Raw genomic sequence first — 15,567 nt, forward strand, 5'->3', positions numbered from 1 at the left:
GTATACTGCACTTTTGTTATCATTGTTTTTCCATTTGTGTTGATAAAGTCTTTTCTTGAGTGTTTGTTTGGTTTCTCCGATGTAATGTTCCTTGCACTCACTTTCTTGGCAACGGATGGAATAAATCAGATTGCATTTTTGGGTGTTGGGAACCCGGTCTTTGGGGTGTACTAGTTTTTGTCTCAATGTGTTTATCGGTTTAAAATAAACAGGGATATCATGTTGTAGAAATATTCTCTGTATTTTCTCTGAGAGGCCGGCAATATAAGGTACACAGACACCCCTTCTCTTCTTTTCTCTCTGTTGGTTGGTTTCCTCTCTGTTTGTTTTAATTTTCAACCAAAAGTATTAAAGTGAATGTATTAGTTTGAAAAACAATTCTAAGCCCCCAAAATTATGAAACAGCTAAACGTAAGACGGGATGGCCGTGCTTTGTTCCGCCGCGTACAGACTTGCCATGTTTGTTTAATATTCAAATGAAATGTTTAAAACTGTGTTTTTAAATGGATAGATGAATCAATTAAACCCCATTTTTTGTGTTTATGTAAAGGTGCTCGTCATAAAATGAATATCATGAAAAAGTTTAGTTATTTCAGTACTATTATTCAAAAAGGGAAACTTGTGTAATGCATACATTCATTCCAAATTGATACATTTCAAGGGCTAATTCGTTTAAATTTAGATGATTACATCTGAAAACTAATTAAAAAAACTCTCAATTACTATCTCAGAAAATTAGAATACAGTAATCCCTCGTTTATCGCGGTTAATGGGGACTAAAACCACCCGCGATAAACGAAAATCCGCGAAGTAGCGTCCAATTAGCATAAACAGGTTAAAAAAAAAATTGTTTTTTTTAAAGTCCGCAAACGGTCCGCGAGATGCTCCAAAACAACAGCGAGTCACATAGAGCAACATATACAGTACTGTACTCCATGTATATGTAAAAAAAAAAAAAAAAAACATTTATATGTTTGAAAAAATCCGCGATACACTGAACCCGCGATAAGCGAACCGCGAAGTAGCGAGGGATCACTGTATTTTGAAAGTCATATGCGAGATATGGGTTTCAACTGTCGCATTCCTTGTGTCAAACCACTCTTGAACACCAAACAACGTCAGAAGCATCTTGCCTGGGAAAAAGGACTGGTCTGCTGCTGATTGGTCCAAAGTCATGTTCTCTGATGAAAGCAAATGTTGCATTTCCTTTGGAAACCACAGTCCCAGAGTCTGGAGGAAGCAGGGGGAGTAATAGAATCCACGTTGCTTGAGGTCCACTGTCAAATTTCCACAGTCAGTCATGGTTTGGGGTGCCTGTTGCTGACCAGTTTTATGGAGATGTAGATTTCATTTTCCTACAAGACTTGGTGCCTGCACACAGTGACAAAGTTATCAGTACCTGGTGTAGGGACCATGATATTCCTGTGTTGACTGCCCAGCAAACTCACCTGACCTTAACCCCATAGAAAATCTATGGGATATTGTGAAGAGGAAGATGCGATACACCACACCCAGCAATGCAGAAGAGCTGAAGGCCACTATCAGAGAAACCTGGGCTCTCATAACACCTGAGAAGTGCCACACACTGATCGACTCCATTGCCACGTCACATTGGTGCAGTAATTGAGGCAAAAGGAGCCTCAACTAATTACAGTATTGAGTGCTGTACATGTACATAGTTTTCACGTTCATACTTTTTGGTTGGCCATTTATAAAACTCCTTTCTTTGTATAGTCTTAAGTATTATTCTAATTTTGTGAGATAGCGATTTAAAAAAATCGTTTTGAGGTATATGTACAATAATCATCGAAATTAAAATGGATTAACACTTGAAATGTATCAGGCTACACAAGTTTCACTAGTATTACTGAAACAAAGAAATCTTTTTCATGATATTCTAACTTTTTGACGAGCACTTGTAACGTCAACGTACGGCGGTCGACAGATCAAAGGCATTACGCAAGAGCGCACCACACGCCCATTTGTGTCGTCATCACGTCTGACAACGGGATTCAGGGAGAACAGGAAGATCCCGACAGCGTTGAGCGTTCCTCTCCATCTCGATCAGGGCGAGAACACGCTCACTTTATTTTCTCCCGAAGATCCGGCTGAGTGGATTCTGGACGCAGCTCCATTTGTCGTGGACGGTGAGCGTGGAAATATTAATTCCATTCGAAAATGTCTTGGCCTCTCCGAGTTTGCGCCGACTCCGTAATCGCAGTTGGCAATGTTAGCATAAGCAGCTAGCTCTGTGGGAAAAAAAAAAGGAGCAGGAAATGCCGCAGACAGACAGTCACATACAATTCCGCAACCCCAGCACAACGCTGTTGGCACCTGAAATGCGTGTCAACCTATGCCGACATAATTCACAAAAATAGGGGCTCACCGTTTTCCACAGCTTCCTGGCAGACGGCACGTAAAATTTGAATGTCATTGGTCAAAGGGCAAAACACGTTCCATTTGTGCTGTTTCCGTTTCAAACTAATGCTGTGTTATATGTGCTGGGATTTAGCTCCCTGAATATGAACTACCTGTCTGACTTTACAAACTGCACGCTTCACCCACTTAACGTGAGTCATCAACGAAAAAAGGATTATTGGGGATTACCCAATTCGAACGTTCTTAAATAATTCCCAATCAACTGCTGTCATAATCAGAGACATGTCAGATATTCAGGGTTCGTGCACGAGTCGTAGAAGGGTGTGGTTGTGTCGTCGGAGTTCGGCATGTCATATTGGCAACACACACGCGATTGCTTCCTGGTCTGTGTGAACTTGTTTGTGACTACACTCTTTTGTGAAGATCGAGGAAATTTCCACTTTTCGACGCTTTCCCAATTTTTCCTTCTAATACTCAGATCTAAAATGACAACATGAGAAACAATAATGACCACCGATCAAGCAGTGCTAAAGCTAAACACTATTGTTTGGCATTTAAACATTTGATCTCTATTTTGTGTCAAGTTATAGAGATGCAGTGTGATTCAAATAAGCAGTATATGGAGCTAAATGGACATACCTGTATATGATTATATGAAATTGTCATCAAATTTAACAGGGTTAATATCTGCTCTCTGTTTTCATAATTGAATGTGTTTTTGTACTTCAAGAGTGTTTGACAAGGGCTCACGAAAGATGTGGAAGGCAGCAGCAGGACAGTCAGTTAAGGTGACTGTAGATGATGGAGGTGACGACTGGGAGACTGACCCCGACTTTGAGGTAGCTTTGCACACCATCTTCAGCCACGTCTCCTTTTATGCGACACAGAGTCATTGTCCTACTCACCATTTTGCTGTGTATTTTCCCCTTACGTTTCCAGAATGATTTATCCGAGAAGGAGCAGCGCTGGGGTGCCAAGACAGTGGCTGGTTCAGGACATCAGGGGCACATAAAGTGAGAATGTAGTTTTCTCTGTCTGCTTGCAGGACCAACCACAAATATGTCATTAAATTATTTGTCTCCCTTGGAATAGTATCCACCAGCTGCGTGAAACCGTGTCAACAGAGCATACAAGCTTGAAACAGCAGGAGATGGATAACATGCCCAAGGCATCGCATGGATATGGAGGAAAATTTGGGGTTCAGCAGGACCGCATGGACAAGGTGCAGGAAAGCAAAATCTGCTGTTGATTTTTTTTTTCCATTTATTTCCATTCCACTTATTAAAAAACAGGACATTCTTTCAAATTGACAGTGCAAAAAAATGCAGAAATTAATCATGAATCAGTGACTGGTTTGTTCCGTAACATACAGGTATCAGAAAATAGATAGGCAAATTGTTGACTGTTGTTTTGCCCAGTCAAAGCAAACGTTTTATGATTTGTTTGATACAACAAAGATCATCCGTCTGCTTTCATGGAGGGCTACAGAAGTCAGATAATATTTCCTGTTGCGGATTTGTACAAATTTAAATTAAAAAAAAGATATCTCACTGATTCATTGATTATCAAAAAGAATAATTAATTTATATTGCCTCTAGTGTTTATTGACTCATTATGTTTGAACCACTTTAAAACAGTTTTGGAGATGTAGTACTTAAGAAGTCCTTTTAAGAAGTCCTTTAAGAAGAGGGAGCACATAACTCCTACTCTGGCATCCCTTCACTGGCTCCCCATACATTTTTGAGTTATTTTCAAGATCCTCTTATTTGTTTTCAAATCTCTAAATGACCTCGCGCCACCTTACCTCTCTGAACTCATCCACCCCTACACACCTGCCCGGCGCCTCAGGTCTGCGGACCAGACATTAGTAGAAGTACCAAGAACTAAACTGAGGCTCAGAGGGGATCGAGCCTTTTCTGTTGTTGGTCCCTCTCTCTGGAATGACCTCCCACTGAACATTCGGCAAGCCTCCTCGCTGCCCATCTTCAAAACCCGCCTCAAAACTCACTTGTATTCTTTGGCATTTGACTCAGCATGACTCAGATTTGAACTTAGTTTTACTGTTTGGTGCTTTCTACCATCTTTGTTACTGATTTATTGCTTTATTGTTGTATATATGATAGTTGCTCCATGTACAGCACCTTGTATGCAGCGATGGCTGTTTGAAAGTGCTCTATAAATACAGTTGAGTTGAGTAGTACTTAGTACTTGTCTTTCATTGGCAACACATCAGGAACTCAATTGTGTTGTTTCACACTATGATCTCTCCTGGCAAGCAGCTCGGTCCATTCAGTCTTTCCTCTTTGGTCTTTGCAGCTAGCGTAGCATGAATTTGATGAGTGAGCGATGCTTCATTGTGTGTGTGCATGAATCTCTGATGAGTCAGATGTCACCGCTAGCTCAGTTTCCAGTGATACTGCTCATTTTTACCTCTCTCTCTCTCTCTCTCTCTCTTGGGAACTCAATTGTGTTGTTTCACACTATGATCTCATTTTTATGACTCATTTTTACCTCTCTCTCTCTCTCTCTCTCTCTCTCTCTCTCTCTCTCTCTCTCTCTCTCATCACCCTATTTTAATCACCGCCAATAACAGAATGCATTCTGATGGATGACTCCGTCTTTTTGTGCCCTGACAATATCGTGCTATGTTTTGTACAGTCTGCTGTGGGACATGAATACCAGAGCAAGTTATCCAAGCACTGCTCCCAGACTGATAACTCGAAGGGCTTTGGAGGGAAGTATGGAGTTCAGTCTGACCGCGTAGACCAGGTACTAGCGATTTCTGACCACTTATTGAAAACTTCAAATGTCTGGATGAATTTTAGTAGGAGGAGGAGCAGCAGCAAAAGTAGTAGCTGTTTGTTGAAATGACACCCAGCAGTATTGAGGTAATTTCCTTGAAAGGAAGCTGAGCAGCGAATTTTGCATCAAACAAATCAGCCAGGGCCCATCGCTTCAAGCAGAACCAGAGCCAATAATTTTTTGCTTGCAAAACCATGTTGGATGTGCCCTGGCTTTGATCACTGTTGTGTTGGTGGAATAAGAATTAAGCAGCTTAATCCATCAGTTTTCAACCATCTCATTTTCGTGGTATTCCACCACCCTGCTCTTGACCGAAATTGACATAAAACGGCCCTCGGGCCCCAATTGCAAACGTCTCACTTGTTTTCTGGCTTTGGTCTTGTGATGGTCGCAATGCAAGCCCAAGGGCACTTTTGATGTCAACTCAAATCAATAGGGCCAAAATGACTGCCCCCTGACATGGAAAAAAATGTATGGATTAATTCATTTTCTTATTCCACAAATGCAATATTAATCAGAATACTGTTTAGACTGGGGCTCGGGGGCACCTAAAATATTTTGTCAGGAGCATTTTTGCCTCGAGTTCCTCCTTTTGCTTTGTCTTTTATTTATTTACTTGTGTAGTTGCGGTTATTTATTTTAAAGACATTTCTATAGTGCTGTTAAATATAAGACACTATTTACATAATGTAATCACAAAAAAATGCAGATTAATTTTTTTTTCCCCATTGCTTTTTTTCCTCCATTTTTCTTGAAAGGTTTCAAGATCTACTCAAAGCTATTTGTACAACTACTCACCAAGTTTTGTTTCTTCCCCCTCTGTGAAAGACACTCTTTGCTTATATGCAAATGTCATATGTCCACACCGCTTCCTTTTCTATTTTTTTCCAACATCAAAGTTCAGGAGCCTTTGTGTCAAGATGGTGCGTTCAACATCACTTTCGTTTGAAAGTCCATTATAAACTTCAGCTTTCCAGGCACCTTGTTGGCTCTGCAAATTATATTTGCTGTAATACTGACTACCGCCACACATGGAGGTATCGTAATGTTAGCTGGTCGCTATCGAATAGCTGCCATTCAGATATTTAATTGTTCTACACGGTGACTACATCATCGAAACATCACACCGCTGACCCGCGATGCCCTTTTCCATTTACACATGCGTCACAGCGACTTTGACCCTCCCTTTCTGAAGGCAGAATGCAGAACCGCTCTCACCCCTCAGTCCGTCTACTGTGTTACTCATTCATACTGAACTGTGAGGCAGGGTTATAAAGGTGCAGTGAATCCACGTTAAAGGGATTTCAATATTGGTACATGTGTCATTATTACTTGCATTTTGTTGACCTAAATCATTTTAAATATTGTTTTCCTTTTTCTGCTCTTATTATAGTCTGCGGTGGGCTTTGAGTATGCTGGGAAAACAGAGAAACATGCCTCACAGAAAGGTGATGTTGCAACTTTGGTAACTGAGCTCGAACCCCAGATCACAGTTTGAAATTTGCTGTGTTATCTGAAGCGTTTGGTTACTTGACTGTTCCTGCATCCGTCTTTGATATTTATACTGATTTACACTTGAAGAGAAGTTTTTCTCCTCAAGATTGTTGAACATTTGGCAGGAAACCAATGATTTATTTGTTCCCTAAGCCTCGCCATTATCTTTTGGAACATCAACTGTTTATGAGGGAGAGACTGCAGCTGACGAACTCGTATGATCCCTATGACAGCTTCCTCTAATCAGCAGTTAGATGATCCTTGATTACAATCTGTCCCTTTTTTGATTTTGTCCATTGGTTCAAAGCTGAGGAGCTGCATTCAAAGCTTGAAAATGTTATTTCAGCCATTGAAATTTAAAAAATACTTACAAATGACTTTTTTTTTTTTTTAATCATTTAAAAATGAAAAAGCAGAAGCACGGTTTATGAAACGAACGCCTTCCACAATCCCATTGGGCTGTATTTGTAAAATAAAAAACATATGCATAATTAATTTAAGAACTAAATGCATGAATTCTGAATGAAGTGAATACACATTTTTATCATTCCATTTTATAAATATTTAATATGTCACATTTGATATTAAAACCTCCCCAAAAATGTGTTATAATCACTGCCGTAAATATGTCACATACTTGGCATCTCTTATTACTCACCATTGCTTGGAAGTTTCTATGTAGGCTTAGATATTTAAGTGACCAGTACTTCGATTATGTATCATCCTGACCACTAAACATCTCCGTTTTGCTTTCTATGTAGACTATAACACTGGGTTTGGAGGGAAGTACGGTGTCCAGGCAGATCGCGTTGACCGCAGCGCAGTGGGCTTTGATTACCAAGGCAAAACGGAGAAACACGAGTCCCAGAAAGGTTGGTTTTCAGTTCTTGTCTTCAGTTCAAACATGAAACGCACACGAGCGCCTTCCAAATGAAGAGACAACAGGAGGGAAAATACTTGATCAGGGCGAACAGTACAATTATGATTTTTTTTGGGCCTTGTGGCCTTCTTTCTAATTCAACTAATGCGACGGCATGCAGGGGAAAGTGGTTGTGTACCAGTTGGATTGTAATCCATTCAAGACTGTGTTGTTGTCATTCCTTGTCATTTTAGTGTGATTATACATGTTGAGCTGAGCGTCTGTTCTGTTTGGGGCAGTATTTGATTCCAAAATGACTTAATTCCACTGGTCGTGGTTGTTAAGCCTAACCCACTACCTAGAAGTACAACAATGAAACGATCGGTCCACAAGTAATTGATTGATCAAATAAATCGGTGATTACTTTGACAATCAATGAATCGCCTTGAGACCTTGTTTATCTTAACATTGTCCAAATCCTTCAACGTTCAGCCTTGCAACAATAAATATTCTCAGATTATTTTTGACCTCCATTGATTATCTTTGTGCTGGATCATAATAAGGCGTTTGCAAATAAAAACACCTTTGCCGATTTTCTAACATTTTCTGGACTAAACTAATAACTGAATCAAAAACAATTCGTTCATTTTCTGCATTGTCAATTGTCTTGTTTTGGAATAAAGGGGTTGAAAAAATATATAGGTATATTTCTAAACCAGTTAATTGCTTAATCAACTAATAATGGACAGACTAATTGATTATCAACACATGAATGTACAATAAAAAATTCAATGTGAACGAGTACATAAAAGGATGGGAATACAAAACATCCCAATAGGTCATCATGCCCTGCATGCAGTGGGAAAGTAGCCTAAGTGCGAGCTGTATGGTCCCTTCCGAACGCTGCACGCCCTTTGACGGCTGCCGTCGAGGCAGTCCTCGGCGGGCCACGCAACCTCCTCCGGCGGCATTTGCCCGCGTCAAGGCACCACATTCACTCAATTCAGCGGGCCCTCGGCACATGGTTACGTTATCGCAATTACTATTTTAGCTGTTATTTCGGTGACAAAAGTCATTCTGACTGAAACGGGAAATCCTTTTTCCGAATTTTCACTCCTCCATCCATGTGCGGACCATCGTCGTTTAACCGTCCTGTTTCTTTCTCTCTTTCCTCCTCATTGGAATGCCTCCTGCTTCACCATTTGCTGTGGCCTTTGGGCAGATTATACCAAGGGTTTTGGCGGGAAGTTTGGCGTGGAGACCGACAAAATTGACAAGAGTGCTGTGGGCTTTGAGTACCAGGGCAAAACCGAGAGGCACGAGTCTCAGAAAGGTTGGTATAATTGTATGGAAATGAACAAGTGGCTGACATTTGACACAAGTTCACTTATATTGTCTGCATACTGAAATGCAGAGTTTCGTATCCATTCCCAGTTTTTTTAGAGGTTCCAAAAGGGGCTTCATGGTTTTTTTTTTTTAGTATGGTAATTTGCCTTGCCGTGCATTTGGCACTGCCACTTCATTGTTCATCCCTTCAACGAATCGCCTTGCTTAAAAATTAAATGGGATCGTTCAGACAGCCTGCAACTCTGCACACCAGCTACAGTGCCTATTCGTGCGGTATATTCTGTTGCCACGGCTGACGTTTCATGAATATTTCATTGATGCCTGTAACCCAAGTTGGATGTTTAAGGTTAAATGTTTAATTTCTGAACAGTTCCTTGTAATTGCCAGTTTGTCACTTTCTCTCATCTCAACCTGACAGATCTTAAATTCTGTGTACATTGTCATTCAATACATTCTGAAATAATCTTGCTGGTGGTAGAACACGGACCAAATCTACAGTACTTCTTGATATCGCCAGACTACTTAGAACAACACCTTTCGCGTAATGAAAGGGAAGGAAGGTGGTGAAAATGTTTTCAAAAACCTAACTGAGCCAGAGAGTTACTTACTGTATCCATGTTCGATGTGCAAGAGATCTATAAATTGATTTGAACACTTAGAATCTGCCCAATATAAATCAGTACACAGTCTTTGAAGTCTTTTTTTTTTTTTTTTTAATGTTTCCAATATATACAATTCCCACTAAGCACAGGAACATCCGTGATAGAATTTTTGTGAATTCATATTTTCTAGACCTCTAAGGCTTTTATTTTCATGTCCAGACTTTCGCAACACTAATATACTATGATACATTATATTTTTCTGTGTGCACTTCATCAAGTCTCTTTTGCAGTCAATGGCACACATTTCTGGGAATATTTTGCTGCGTAGCATGCCAGAGAAGACAAAGTAAGGTTTTCTCAACAAATCTGTTGGAGTTTTACTGGCTTAGCTGGATTAATCTAACATGACAGGAAAAATGACGGCGACATTTATAACCTAACCATTATTGACTCTTCAGCCTTCAAATTGTTGACTTTTGTTTTTTTTTGGTCTTGCTAACGTTCAGATTTTTCGTATCTATTCCCTCTTTTGTCCACTGTGCTAAAAATGCCATTGCTCAAGTGTTGTTTTTTTGTTCCCAGAAGCTCTGAATGAGACAAATTGTGGTCTGTCCAGACTTGCCTGGACTCTAAAGCACAGCACGGCAGAGAAACTCTCCTGTAGCTGCTTGTCTGACATACTTGACAATGTGATACTGTCCTGCTTGCTTGGCTTTGTCGACTGCAGATATGTCTGTTTGAAAATAAGAGACGCCAAGAATTTCCCATCATGCTTCCAGTAGCCGCATTTTCTAAATTGCAGCAAGTTGTTGCAGTGACACGAGCTTGCATCCTGACTACTTTGGAACCACATCTCTCTGCGTGATCTGCTCCCATTGGTTGTATCCGACAAAAACACACAACAGTGTATAAAATTAATTCCCCCTTCAGTGATTAAAGTTAATTCTCAAAATAAAATAACATTCGGTCGTTTCAAAGGTTTTTTTTTCCCTTCCTCATTCAGTGAGTGGACAACAGCTCTTTGTGTCATGTGTCTCCAGACTATGTCAAAGGATTTGGTGGCAAATTCGGTGTGCAAACAGACCGACAGGATAAATCTGCTCTGGGGTGGGACCACCAGGAGAAACTACAGCTCCACGAGTCACAAAAAGGTAACATCTTTGACTGGTTCAGACATACATGATTTTGCAGATGGCCGCCCATGAAATATGAAGTTTTACGTCCGCAGCATCTGTGTGTGCATCTATATTGCGGTGCTTTGGATGGATAAAACACAAGGAATAAACGAGATCCTTAAGATCCTTGTTAAGTCATCAGTTGTGCTCACAATTTGGACAAAAAGATGACAAAGTAGAGCAGTCAATTGGATGAAAAAAATAGCCTCCACTTTTCACAGATATTTTGTTGGGAGACACGATTATTTCCCAAATTGGTGATAAATTGTCAAACACATTGCCTGCTCAAGGTGAATTTTGGCACGATTTGAAAATACATTTTAACAACGGCGATACATTGTTGGCTTGATATCATGTCATATTTACATCCAGTGCTGTTTTTTTTTCTCTCCGGAATTATTGTGACTCATCAAAGCTCAAGTGCCTCAAGTTTAACACTTTCCCTGAGCCACCATTATGTTTATCCATGATAGTTTGTTCCGAAAATAAATAAGAAAATGTCCAATTTCTCCTCTGCAGGCTTTGAAATGCTTTCCTCTTTTTTCTGATGGAGCTTCTCTTTTGGTGTTTGATGTGTAGTATTGCAAAGGATAATTACTTCCTCATTGTGTGAGTCAAACCAAAAGAGGAACAAAGAAAGGAAGTTGAGGCCTGGCTAAAATGTAGACTTAAATGTCAGGCATTGATTCAGGAGATACTCTCACACAAAACAGGCTGGAACAAATTCACTGCCTGTGCATCATTGTAGCTTTGAATATCGTAGGTTGAAAAGAGTTGAGTCAGAAACATACAAAGTCATAAGCACTGTCAAGACCAAATGGGTGTTGGACTTTTAATCACCCGGTCTGTGTCTCCGCCACGAGAGGTCTGCCCTTGTTATCCATGTTTGTATTGTATGATCTTTGTTTGTCCATACTGTCTGTATTTGTGTGTGTTATGTTGCAGACTATAAACGGGGGTTTGGAGGTCAGTATGGGGTAGAGGTGGGGAGGCAGGACCAGAGTGCCCTGGGCTATGAGTACAAGGAGAACCTGGCCAAGCATGAGTCACAGAAAGGCACAAATAATTTTCTCAACACCTTCCCGTATTTTAGAACGCCTGGTCTTTGTCTTGCCATCCCTTGACAAAATACATGTAGTATCATCAGCTTCATAGCCAATGATTGATTGAAATTTTTTTTTTTTTTTTGTAGTTGATTATATCCCTTCTTTTTCAGTTCATGGCCATGTTCTACTTTGCTGAAACACTGGCTCTCCTCTTTCAGTTAACCCCCACCACCGCTGGGCTGTGCTTCGCTGTCTCATACACTGAATTTTGCACTTGAATTTTTTTATTTTAAGAGGTTTCTAGTGCTGCTATACTCCATCGTCCTCCAATGTCAGTTCGACTGAGGCCAGGATGTTGTGTCCCCACAAGGCTAAACTCTGTATTTTTATTGATATTGCTTTCGTGGGCTAAGAATTAAAAAGATGAATATATCTCTTTCATCCGTTTTAGGAGGCTGCCATTTTGACTTTTACATTAAAGTGCCTTTGGGTTTGACTCGCAAACGTGGTCACAGCTCACCTGTTTTCTGCGTTCGGTCTTGTGATGTTCACATTGCTAGCCCAAGGGCAGTTTTGACAGTTTCAAAATGTGGTATTTTCTTTCAACAGCAGAGGGCAGTATTGAGCAAAGTGGCGTGCTCCTGAGATATTTTTAATAATGAATGGATTCATCTTCTAATTTCTTCCACAGTCTCAATATTAACATGAGTATAGAGTTTAGACTCGTGGGGGCACATAGAACATATTATTCCAAGGGAAATTTTTGCCTTGAGTTCCGCTGTCATAATCTTAATGGGTTGTTTCAAAGCTGCTCAATGTAAAAAAAAAATAAACTAAAAACAAAAGCCCTCAGATTGATGGCAGACAGGTGGGCAGTGAATGCATAAATGGATGGCCTACTCGGTATCCCCACCCTATTGTAAATGCACGTATTATGAATGAGATTACAGGTCCAAGTTGCGGAATTCTCCAGGAAAGCACTACCATTTTCCAAAACGGTTGGTTGACCTGTGGCAATGTTGTTTCTCCCCTCTCCTCCGAAACCTACTCCTGAGCCTTCCATGAGAACTTCGAGTAAATGTAGCAAATCTACAACAGGCACGAGTAACCGTATGCTGAAATGGTAATTTTAAGGCAAGAGTGTCCAGCTCTGGTCTTTGACGGCTGATGTCCTGCCTGTTTTAGATGTGTTTCGCCTGATTCAAATGATCAGCTCATCAGCAAGCTGTTCGAAGGTGAAGGAGCATTAGGTCTCTATTACGACTGCCTTCAATGATGTCATGCAGTAGGGCTGAACGATTAAAAAAAAAAAAACCAAAAAAAAACAATCAAATTGCATTTTTTTCCCTTCAATATTCCCGTACTGATTTAGTATGCGATTTTTTTTTTTCAAGGTGCTCCTCACATATTTTTTTAAATAAGCCCAACCGATAACAGACCATTTATTATAATATACCGTAAGTACACAAAAGCCGACTGACCAACTGTTTGTTTTTTTTCCCCAAATTGACGCCTTCACGGTTTTGAAAATTTGATGAATTTTTGAGGTCCAATCACAAGGCCCCTATAGGAGTACACAAGATGGCTGTGCAACATTCCATAATGACAAACGTCCCATTAGAATCACATTTTTTTTCTGGCAATATGATGTATTGGTTAGCATTCAGCACAGGACATGCATCTTTGAATCTCCATCGCTATATCTGTGTGGCGTTTTCCTTGGGTACTTGGACGTCTTTCCAAAAACATCCGTGAATTGAAGAGACTGAACTGCATGTAGGTGTGAGTGTGAATTTTTATTGTATTTTTTGTGCCACCCTGCACTTGACTGGCGACAACTCCAGGGCGTACCCTGCCTCTCACCCCAAGTCAGCCGGTTAAGGCTCCAGCTCACCTGCGACCCTAGCGATGACAAGTGGTTAGAAGTTGAGGATGGATGGATACATTGTTGTGCCTCAATGATCAGCTCCCCCTGCGGTTTCTCGCACTGCTGTGATGGTTATTTCCTTTGTTTATTGTTATTTTGGGCCAGTGCATTTTGTTGCATGATAGTCGCTTAGTGGTATGATCATTGCATTTTTATTGATGTCTTCCGATGAGACATGGCTGATCTTCAGTTTGCGGCAAAAGCGAAATGGCCGCTTGACTGACCAAGCGCCTGGCTTTTAAGATTGCGCGTCTGCTGTGCATTTTTCTGTTTCTCCCTCCCTGATACAGGTTTGCATGAGTCCATCAGCCTTTCTTCTGAATTGTGTTGTGTGAACTAATTCAACCACAGTCTGTTTCATCGGAGCTCTTACGAGGTCTCATAGAAAGACTTTTTGTAGGTGCCGCTAATGAATTCGAATATAGTCACTAAATTAATGTAGAAATGAAACAGCAGCTGCACAAAATGAGAAGAAGCTGTACAGAAAACGGATGGATAGTTGTTTGGAAAGTGACTGTGGTTGAAATAACTGAGGTAAAGTCAAATAGACCCTCCAATTCATTACCTCTTCTCCTCCCCTAGATTACTCCAAAGGGTTTGGAGGAAAATTTGGTGTCCAGAATGACAGGATGGATAAGGTACATTTCTGTTTGCATCCTTGTGTACATGTCTATGTAGATGACTGTGACATTTCTTTGGCTGTGCTCGACAGAGTGCAGGCACATTCGAGGATGTTGAGAAGCCCAAATCATCTTACCAGAAAACCAGACCTTTGGAGGCTGGTAAGCATCGACCAGTATCTGTTGTTTCTCGTGACCTCAAACTTGACATTGCGACGTCTGGCAACTCTGAAAGCTGAGAAAACTCCACTACTTTGAATGCACTGGACCAGCCATGCTAACAAACAAAAATAGAGGTTGATTTCCTGACAGTCACTAATTTTTTGCAAGGGGAAGACTGATGACTAAATTCAGTGAGAAACTGTTGGGATTTTGATGAATAATTAACTTTTCATTTCAGCGGACATTTCATATTCATCAAGTGGAGTCTTGGCTGTTTAAAATTCAGCCCAAGCATTCGTATAGTACCGGGACTCGGCACCCATCCTTAGTAATGACTAACACAGGGGTGTCAAAGTCAAATGGACGGAGGGCCAGATAAAAAATTTTGCTGCAAGCCGAGGGCCGGACTGATCGAATGTTCATTGAAAATTTTAAAAATGACCACACATTGTTTATTGAACCAAATTTAATTGACTGAAAACCTAACAAATACATTCCAATATGGTCAGATAAATAAAGCAACATTTTTTACGGCTATGTGAGTAAACTTTAATTTTCAACAGGCACAAAAAAAATTTCCTTTGTATAAAAATACCCATAACATGAATAAAAGAAGCCGATATTCAAGGCACTATCAATAGTCCATGTTTTCTCTTTTAGCAAAAGTAGGCTAAATTTACTTAAAAGAAAAACAAATAATAGTACAGTAATTTTCGATCATTTACTCGAATAAAATATTTTTAAAACATAATTGGATTGAAATACAACAAAATAAAGTGCAAAAATGTATAAACCAAAAACAACACTTTCTTCAAGAAGTAACAAGCAGCGAAAGCAAATATTATACTTTAATTTTTAAACTTGAACTGAGTAAAAACTCTTAATATGTGATTGCACAGTATATTATAAGTAATATGCACTTCTTTGAGGCTGAGGCTGATACTCGCTGGTGTCTTAACTTTTCTACAAGTTCATCAATATTTGGGGTCAGGCTCTGAGCTGAGCAAATCCTCAAAATTGAGTGAGGGTGTTCAGCAGTAAATCGACTTCTGTGTGATGTTTTGTTCAGCTTCATCAAAGAAAATAGTTGTTCACACACACGTATGTGCTGCCAAACTTTCGACAACGTTTGAGCAGCCTGGATGCGCAGCGGG

General features: G+C 40.2%; 1 protein-coding gene across 1 annotated transcript in view; it reads left to right on the forward strand.

Annotated features, from left to right (window-relative positions):
• The first annotated feature begins 1,978 nt into the window (after positions 1–1,978).
• cttn (cortactin) overlaps positions 1,979–15,567 on the forward strand; it is a 20,487-nt gene continuing 6,898 nt past the window's right edge. Inside the window, exons 1-12 of the mRNA XM_019892456.1 lie at positions 1,979–2,147; positions 3,110–3,218; positions 3,319–3,392; positions 3,472–3,601; positions 5,038–5,148; positions 6,575–6,629; positions 7,437–7,547; positions 8,757–8,867; positions 10,524–10,634; positions 11,604–11,714; positions 14,214–14,269; positions 14,344–14,413. Of these exons, the coding sequence (XP_019748015.1) occupies positions 3,135–3,218; positions 3,319–3,392; positions 3,472–3,601; positions 5,038–5,148; positions 6,575–6,629; positions 7,437–7,547; positions 8,757–8,867; positions 10,524–10,634; positions 11,604–11,714; positions 14,214–14,269; positions 14,344–14,413 (1,024 nt within the window). The 5' untranslated portion in view covers positions 1,979–2,147; positions 3,110–3,134. The remainder of the gene's footprint in view (positions 2,148–3,109; positions 3,219–3,318; positions 3,393–3,471; positions 3,602–5,037; positions 5,149–6,574; positions 6,630–7,436; positions 7,548–8,756; positions 8,868–10,523; positions 10,635–11,603; positions 11,715–14,213; positions 14,270–14,343; positions 14,414–15,567) is intronic.

The sequence above is a fragment of the Hippocampus comes genome, unplaced genomic scaffold (assembly GCF_001891065.2).
Source record: "Hippocampus comes isolate QL1 unplaced genomic scaffold, H_comes_QL1_v1.1 scaffold198, whole genome shotgun sequence".
Taxonomy (NCBI): domain Eukaryota; kingdom Metazoa; phylum Chordata; class Actinopteri; order Syngnathiformes; family Syngnathidae; genus Hippocampus; species Hippocampus comes.